The sequence below is a fragment of the Puma concolor genome, chromosome D1 (genome assembly GCF_028749965.1).
Source record: "Puma concolor isolate L17-30 chromosome D1, mPumCon1.1.hap2, whole genome shotgun sequence".
Taxonomy (NCBI): domain Eukaryota; kingdom Metazoa; phylum Chordata; class Mammalia; order Carnivora; family Felidae; genus Puma; species Puma concolor.
The window spans coordinates 54279219-54288333 of record NC_141676.1 but is presented as its reverse complement, the minus strand read 5'-3'; the positions used below and the strand labels follow the sequence as shown (position 1 = coordinate 54288333).

The window sequence follows — 9115 nt, the reverse complement described above, 5'->3', positions numbered from 1 at the left end:
GTGAGTCACCAAATGACCAATAAGTGACTAATCTTCTTTCCTATTTCAGTTTGAAATGGCTTTCACCATTCACTTATTTTATAAACATAATAGAAAAAATTATCTGTATTTCCAGACATTCACTGCCAGGTGAATGCTCCTTGAAAGTGGTGGACAAAATTCCTCTGACCGGCAGCTCTCTGGCCCCTGCCAAAAACTCTGCCCCAGCCTCTAATGCTGATAGGAGGAAGCTTCTCACGCATGTAGTTTCTAATCTAATTCAACAAGCCATAAGAACAATACTTCAGTGTGGTGTCTTCACCTGGGGCTCTATGAAGGGACCATGGGCACAGAGACCCTCTTGGACAAAGCTGACTTCTTGGCATCCCAGTGGAACCCCTGGTCTCAAGATGCCTCTTCGTGTACTCCTGAGGGGACCTGCCACACACCTTACATTCCAGCCTAGAGATTGGCAGGACCTTATAAGAGATCTACTCTGTGAGACAAACAGAAAAAGCAGAAGCTGCAGATAGTGATGTGGGCACCACCACACAGGAGAAATCACAAATAACACTCTCTTGGTGCTCAGGGAAAAAAGGAGGGGTGATGGCTATTGCTAGGGGTGGAAAAGAACTATTGTAGGTAATTGCCTTAGAGGAGTGCCTGCCATAGACTGTGGTTGTCCTCATCTGGGCTCTCCCCTCTCTCCTCTCCTGTGCACGCTGCCCTTGGCTTCCAGGTATATTTGGATACTGCATCAAGAAAAGCCTAGTTACAGACATCAAGTAATGAGAAAAAGAAGGCAGGTGAGAAATGAAGGCTGATCAAGAAGAATAACGATCTTAGTATATGATAAAGTAAATGACAGAGAAAGACTTGGTGATACCTTTAGAACAGGTGAAACAGGTGAGGATACTGTTAGAATAGTCAAAGGCAAAATCGAAAGGAAACACCGGATAATAAAGAGAAGGACCTGATTTTAGCCATGACATTTGTGTGTACGAGTTCATTTTCAGTCACTGTGAGAACAGTACTGATGATATGACTGGATGACAGGCAGATTCTAGGGCACTGAGAACTCAAAGGGACTGGGGAAAACAGAATCGGTAAAAAATAAACGAGGAGGTAGTGCATGATTTCATTTGTGTTGCGTTATTGAGGGAATCTGAGTGGTGTGGAAGCAAACTATCCAGAGACAGGCTGAGGAACAGTAACAGTGGAGCTCTTGAATCTGTCCTTACCTAACACTCAACAACTGTGAACCTTTGTTTGAATAGACTTTAGATCAAATGAGGTAAAGACAAAGATTGTTTCTCATATTTCTGATTCTCTTTGAGCAAAGCAACACGAAGCTACCTTCATCGGTCATGTCCAAGGTGACTAACAGCACCCAAGCACCCTTCTACTTCATCCTCACCGGCATCCCTGGATTTGAGGCCTCCCACATCTGGATCTCCATCCCCTTCTGCTGCCTCTACACCATCTCCATCATGGGTAACACCACCGTTCTCACGGTCATCCGCAAGGAGCCATCCCTCCACCAGCCCATGTACCTATTTCTCTCCATGCTGGCCCTGACCGACCTGGGCCTCACCCTCACCACCCTGCCCACAGTCATGCAGCTCCTCTGGTTCAATGCTGATGAGATCGGCTTTCAAGCGTGTTTTGCACAGTTATTTTTCATTCATACATTCTCCTTTATGGAATCTTCTGTGTTGTTGGCCATGTCCTTTGATCGCTATGTGGCCATCTGCCGCCCCCTGCATTATGCCTCCATCCTCACCGGTGAAGTCATTGGCAAGATCGGCTTAGCCATCATTTGCCGCTGCGTCCTGGCTGTTCTCCCTTCCCTCTTCCTACTCAAGCGCCTGCCCTTCTGCCGCTCCCACCTTCTCTCTCACTCCTATTGCCTCCACCAGGATATGATCCGCCTCGTCTGTGCTGACATCCGGGTCAATAGCTGGTATGGATTTGCTCTTGTTTTGCTCATTATTGTGATGGACCCATTGCTCATTGTGCTCTCCTACACACTCATCCTGAAGAGTATCTTGGGCACAGCCTCCTGGACTGAGCGGTTCCGGGCCCTCAATAACTGTCTATCCCACGTGCTGGCTGTTCTGGTCCTTTATGTTCCCATGGTTGGAGTATCCATGACTCATCGATTTGCCAAGCATGCCTCTCCGCTGGTCCACGTTATCATGGCCAATATCTACCTGTTGGCACCGCCTGTGATGAACCCCATCATTTACAGTGTCAAGACTAAGCAGATCCGTCAGGGAATTATCTGCCTCCTTTCCCAAAGAGATATGTGCTTAAGATGAAATAACGAATTTGTTAAATTACTCAGGAATTAGAGGCACAGGCTTATGGGGAGGGTATGGTCAGAATGAGAAATGATGACTTTACAGCAATATGCCATCCTGTGTTAAGGCCGTATGACATTGTCTTGTCTTTTTGCAAATTTTTGTTTTGGAGAACCTAGCAGCACATATCCTACCTAAAAGAGATGTAGATCTGAATTGATAAGATTCTAGAACATTTACTTGCCAGTGGAGTGAGCTTCATTAATTAAGATGTAAATTTCATCCTCCTTTCTGGATATACTTCTCTCCCATGGGCTTGGTTACTTACATTTGAAGGAATCCCTTCACTGTTGCCTCTGCCACCCATTGCTAAAGCAGCTCCACTCAGGCATCCAGGTAAACTCTAGCTCCACAGCCCTGGCTCACCTTACTTCATAGACACGCCCCAACTTTCTCCCGAAAAAGTAAAAAATAAAAAAGTGGTGAATCTTCCCGGGAGGATGGATGCAAATCAAGATGCTCAGCTATTCAGATTTATTTAATCAACATGATTTCAGCAGGTCAAATGAACACATGCAGAAGATTGGGGTGGAATATTTAGGTCTCCCACAGTTAGAATAACACTCTCACCTTGTGACAGGTCCTTTAATATTTAGAATTAAAACTTCAAGTAAGTCTACAGATAGTATTTGGGGGAGTAGGAACTCATTTTTCTGACCAGAGAAGACTGTGTTTTTTAAAATTTAATGTCCTTAACATGGCTCAAACTGTCAGGGGAAAGTTCCCTTTGGCGAATCCTGTACTGGAAAAGGTTCCAAGAGAAAGAATACGGCCTACTTGATCATTATTTTGTGGAAACCAGGTTGGCTCTCTCAGAAATATCAGCTATCACTGTGGTCACAGAAAGGCAGCTATAACTGTGGTCACAGCTTCTGATTACTGAACCCATAGTGCAGGTGGCCAGTATGAGGACTGTCTTAGATTTGAATCAACATAGGCAGGGCTTCAATAGGAGTGTAGTGGGGAGGGTAGGATTAGGAAGCAAAAGGCAGAGAGCAAGTGGAGAAAGGATGTCTTTCTCCACCGATATCCTTCCCCCCCCCCCTTATTTTCCCACTTTCTTTACCAGAACCTAAAAGTTAGCATGTTTCTCCAGAGGAACAAAGATCAGCTGGCGTAGGGAAATAAATTGTAAAATGGGTGTCATGTGCAATCTCAGAACAGGGGAAATTAGGACCAGGAAATCCAAATGTTAAAAAAAAAAAGTCAAAGAAATTGGTAGGAATATGGATCAAAGAAGACTTTTCTTTCAGTGGACAGTTACAGGCTTGAGAATTTCCCAAAACATCATGAGGGGAGAAAGAGTCTTGGGATTATGCCTGGTTTTGAAGAGGGTCACATGACACCTTTAATAATATCTCTTTTTTTCATTAATAATTGTGTGACATTTTGACCATTATGAAACTCTCTGAATTCATTTTTTGGATTTCTAAAACTGGGCTAATAATATCCAGCTCACAAGGCTGAGAATTTCCAATGAAACGTGGTATGTAGAAGACATGGGCTTGTATCACCAGGGTGCTAGGTTTATAGGAATTGTTTTCTCCATCTCCCTTCCAAAAAGTTACACTCTGGATTGTGAATAGGAACATCTATGGAAGCACCTGTGTTCTCAACTCCATGAGAATAAGAATCAGGGGGGGTTAAATGGTAATTGTCCACATGCACAGATGCTACCATTTCCCTCTCAAGACTTTCCCGGGTGGGAGGGTGGGTTTTTGAGGTGGAGGTGACAGAACAAAATTCAATTCAGGACAGTGAGATCTATCAGTGTCATAGGCTGAATTGCTGAATTGTGTCCCCTGAAAATTCATATTTAGAAATCCTAAGTCCCCGTATCTTAGCATGTGACTGTAAAGATAGGGTCTTCAAAGAGGAAATTAAATTAAAATGAGATTAGGATGGGTTTTAGTGCAATATGGCTGGTGTCCTGCGAAGAAGAGGCAAGTAAGACACACATCAGCACAAGCATGGTGGGAAGGCGATGGGATGACAGAGGGAGAAGATTGCCATCTACAAGCCAGGGGAGACAGGCCTCAAAGGAAACCAGTATGGTGAGAAATTGTGCAAGGCCTCCAGAGTCGTGAGAAAGTAAGTTTCTGTTGTTTCAGCCACCAAGTCTGTGGCACTTTGTTACAGTTGCCCTAATCGACTATTCCAACCTGTGGCCTGTATTTCTAGAACTATAAAATTAAGTTCAACTGTAGAAGATAGTAGAGGTATTTCGGTTATAAAGAGACATGCGTTTGGAAACACAAAGAGAAATTCTTGGGCAAAATAAGTGTTTCCATGACCAGTGAATGGTCTGGCTGACTGTCTGGGTTATAAAATGTAGGCTAAGTCATGGAAGACAAGGCATGCATTGACTCCCAGCCAGGCTTATGTTGCTTGTGTCTCTGCATGATGTCTTTGCAGTGGCTGTTGAGAATTATCTCTGCCTTTTAAGTAATCTCTTAATGAGAGCTCTCTATCAACTGAATTTTATGGCCACCTATGTCCAGAACCTCAGACAACAGCCAATATTTAACTGGAACCAAAAAAAAGATTAAATGAAGAATTCTGCTCCTATTCTTTGTTCAGGCTTTCTGTTTCCTGTCCCTAGACAAAACTGTTATTTGTGTATGTGTGCATATATGTATGTGTATGGTCTTCATGACTTAAGAAATCACATGATATGTTTAAGAATTCAAAATAGATTTGCTTTCTGAAAATTTTTTTTAGCTAATGTTACATGTTTCTGCATAAGTTACTCACTGCCCAGGATCTAAACGACTATACGAGTCCCATTGGGATACAGAAGTGTGTATTTCATAAAATTCAGAAGATGGTATTCTTGACCCTTTTCGTATAAAAATTTCATATAAATGAAATTATCCAGAGTAGTCTTTTGTGCCTGGCTGCTTTTGCTCCCCATGTTTTTGAGGTTCATTCATGTCTCTCTGTGTAGGATAGTTTGTTCCCTTTTATTGCTGAGTGATATTTCATCATATGGATATCCACAATTTTGCATATCCATTCACCTGCTGGTGGGCATTTGGCTTGTTTCATATTAGGGCTATTCCGAAAAAGCAATGCTGTGTACTTTTTATGTGAATACATGCTTTCACTTCTCCTGTGTAAATATCTAGCTGTGCCTGCCATGTCGTTTGCCAAAGCACTCACGCTATTTTATATTTCCGCCAGCAATACGTGACATCTTTGCTAACACTTAACACTGTCAGTCACTTAAATGTTAGTCATGCTAGGTTGTTAAGTACTATCTCACTGTGGGTTTTTTTTTTTTTTTCAACGTTTATTTATTTTTGGGACAGAGAGAGACAGAGCATGAACGGAGGAGGGGCAGAGAGAGAGGGAGACACACAGAATCGGAAATAGGCTCCAGGCTCTGAGCCATCAGACCAGAGCCTGACGCGGGGCTCGAACTCACGGACCGCGAGATCGTGACCTGGCTGAAGTCGGACGCTCAACCGACTGCGCCACCCAGGCGCCCCCTCACTGTGGTTTTAACTGCATTGTATTTTATCATATTGTAAAATGTCTTCCTATACCCTGTATACAAGTCCTTTATGAGATATACGTATTGTAAATATCATCCCCGTCATTGGTTTGCTTTTTCATTTTCTTAATAACATGTTTTGAAGAGCAGAGTTTCCAAAGTTCGGATGAATTGTATGCTTGTTAAACCTAATACAAAATTTGGGCTTGTATTTTGCATATACTTTTAAAAATAAAACTTTTTATTTCAAGATAATTGTAGATGTGTATGCAGTTGTAAGAAATAACCAGTCACCTTGACTTTACAGAAGCTGTCATTGGTGGACATGTAATCTAGTAATTCATGGCAAAAAGGTCACCACAACGTGATGAGCCGGATGAAGTCCAGAAGAATAGTTTATGGTGAGGAAAACGTTTGCATTGTAATTGGAGGCCTAGAAGTAAGAGACACTGAAAACATGAGACCAGTTACTGATCAACCAACCCAGCCCTGTCAATCCACTCTACACAAAGACCTGTGTCCCTTAGGAAGTGTGAAAATGGTCCTTCTCGTTTGACTAAAGGTTTCTGGGAAACCCTAGAGAGCCATAGGCAGATAAAGCGGGACCAATGAGCCCCATGCTGACAGGGCTGAAAGAGGTGGAAGGTCAAGGAATAGACCCATCATGGGGTGCCTGGGCTCAGTCGGTCAGACTCTTGACTTTGGCACAGGTCATGATCTCGGGGTTCGTGAGAGTGAGCCCGACATCAGGCTCTGCACTGATGCATAGAGCCCACTTGGGATTCTCCCTATCTCTCCCTCTCTCTCTGCCCTTCCCCCACTCACATGGACACACATTCTCTCTCTCTCAAAATAAACAAACATTTATATATATTCCCATGACATGGCATGCTGAGGTTACTGAAGGCTAAGGGGAAGGGAGGAAGGAAAAACAGGAATAACCAGGTACAGTACCCCAGACCTACTAAGCCCTAAAAATAGGGTCTGAGATTCTACTAGAGAGAATTTGGGTCTTTTGCTAGGAGTCTTAGGATCTAAAACCTGGGCATTATGAGATTGTCCCTATTTTACTTTATGCCTAAAATGAGGGAATTTAATCAACTGTTCCTCAATCTCAGAGTCTCCTAGTACATAAATTTTTAGGATGGAGGCCCTTAGATGGTGGTACAGAGAGTCTGATTCTTTCCACGACAGGAAGGAAGCTACTTTATAAGCTCCCATACAATGTATTGTTTAAACAAGGACATTTTGGGGGAGGGAAAGGGAATGCTACTGATAATGATGCTGAGGAAAGTAAGTGTAAACCATGATTATCTGGGGCAAACCAGAAAATATGCTCACCTTACTCAAAAGCATGTTCCTAGGATGATCTCTCCTGCTTGGGGTATATTCTTAATCCTTGCCTAACCTATTAAAGGCAGTAATTTGTTTCACCTCAATTCAAACATGATTAGGTCTCAAGTCTTTACTGTTATCTTGCTAGTTATCAGGCTTTTTGCTGGGACTTTTGAGGGGAAATGAAAAAATGAAATTCACTATCTCTGCCTTCACACTGATTACAGCTGACGTGCATGTACACACATGCAGAGACCCACACATGTGGACAAGTTGTGAAATAAAAAGGACTAGGGAGAACACCTGTGATCCAAGGTCAAGCCTGTGACAATGCTTAGAATCCCTCATTCCTATTCCTCCACTAAATGTCTGCTGTACAGCCCGGCCCACAGCAGAAACACCATCAGTTTATAGATGGACCCAAAGTCTCTGCCCTATTGGAGGGATTCAGAGCAATTTCCTCTTGCAGGAGAACAAGGTGAAAATCCCCTGTCGGATTGGCTTGGTCTTCACACTGTAGATGATGGGGTTGAGCACAGGAGGCACAAAGAGGTAGACGCTAGACATGAGTGTGTGGACCAGGGGTGAGGCATGCTTGGCAGCACGATGCATCACAGACACACCAATCATGGGCACGTAGTACATGAGCACTGCACAGATATGTGACACACACGTGTTGAGGGCCTTCCGCCGTCCCTCCCCAGAAGCAATGCCCAGCACCGTGTAAAGAATCAGCACATAAGAGACAATGATAAGCAGTGAGTCCAGCCCAAAAGTGGCCAGGACAATGGCCAAACCCAGGATGCTACTGAGCTTCGTATCAGCACAAGGCAGCTGGATCAGGTCTGAGTGGAGGCAGTAGGAATGGGAGAGTACATTGGTGTGGCAATAGGGCAGTTGTTTCAAAAGGACTGGAAGTGGGGCCATGAGCGTCACACTCTTCAGTGTGATGCCCAGACCCATGCAAATGATACGTGGCAGGGTTAGGATGGCTGTATATCGCAGTGGATTGTAGATGGCTACAAAACGGTCATAACTCATGGCCAACAGGACCCCTGATTCCATGCAGGAGAAAGTGTGGATGAAGAACATCTGAGCCAGGCAGCCATCCAAGTCAATCTGGCGGGCATCAAACCAAAGAATACCCATGACAGTGGGCAGTGTAGACACAGAAACACCCACCTCTGTCACAGCCAACATGGAGAGAAACAAGTACATGGGCTCGTGTAGGGCAGGGTCTGCCTGCACTGCTGCCATGATTAGGTTGTTACCCACAATGGCCACAATATACACAGTGAAGAAAGGAATGGAAAGCCAGCCATGTTGGGCCTCCAATCCTGGGATGCCAGTCAGGAAGACGGATAGGTCAAGACTTCCATTGCTTTCAGCTCCCATGTCACCAACAGCAGAGGTAAGCCTTCACCTACATTTGAAAAAAAAATGCAATTAACTTCCTCCTGAAGGTCTTCTGCCTTCACAGTCCACTGCAAACGCTGAAGGAAGGATATGGAAGGAAGTGGGGGAAACTGGAAACATCTACATCATCCCGGGTAAAAACATAACAGACATTCCTCTCACCTCCTATTTCCCTGACCTCTAGAATCCTTAAATTTTACATGTAAAAGAGATATTTGAGGCTGGCTGATCTTATGAGAGACAGCATAGCTTAAAAATTAAGAGCAAAATACTAGAATAAATCAAGCCTGTCAAAATCCATACTCAGCCAGTTACTAGATGTGTGATACGGACAGTTTATTTATATTCTGATCTAAAGGGGTTTTTGTTTACTTGTTTGGTTTTTGTTTTTTACTTGTCAAGTGGAGATATTAATGATACTTTTATTTGTGTATAAGAAATAAATGGGAAAATTAAGATCATATGTTCAGTGTTTTAGAGCTCTATATGTGGATTCTATCACACCTCAGTTGGAAGCCCAGTTAAA

The 9115-nt window shown here is 43.5% G+C and overlaps 2 protein-coding genes across 2 annotated transcripts; one reads left to right on the top strand and one right to left on the bottom strand.

Annotated features, from left to right (window-relative positions):
• The first annotated feature begins 1334 nt into the window (after window positions 1-1334).
• LOC147576710 (olfactory receptor 51Q1-like) lies at window positions 1335-2300 on the top strand. The gene has a single exon (XM_086679425.1). The coding sequence runs from the start codon at window positions 1347-1349 to the stop codon at window positions 2298-2300; it is 954 nt and encodes a 317-aa protein (XP_086535551.1). The 5' UTR covers window positions 1335-1346.
• Window positions 2301-7571: 5271 nt separating this feature from the next.
• Window positions 7572-8568, bottom strand: LOC112865286 (olfactory receptor 51I2-like). Its single transcript, XM_025928333.2, has one exon. It carries the CDS (start codon window positions 8566-8568, stop codon window positions 7621-7623), a length of 948 nt encoding a protein of 315 aa, XP_025784118.1. The 3' UTR covers window positions 7572-7620.
• Between the last annotated feature and the right edge of the window lie 547 nt (window positions 8569-9115).

What these genes read in the sequence shown, in the direction of transcription:
- LOC147576710 (XM_086679425.1), top strand. Translation starts at nt 1,347, where the DNA reads ATGTCCAAGGTGACTAACAGCACCCAAGCACCCTTCTACTTCATCCTC.
- LOC112865286 (XM_025928333.2), bottom strand. Translation starts at nt 8,568, where the DNA reads ATGGGAGCTGAAAGCAATGGAAGTCTTGACCTATCCGTCTTCCTGACT.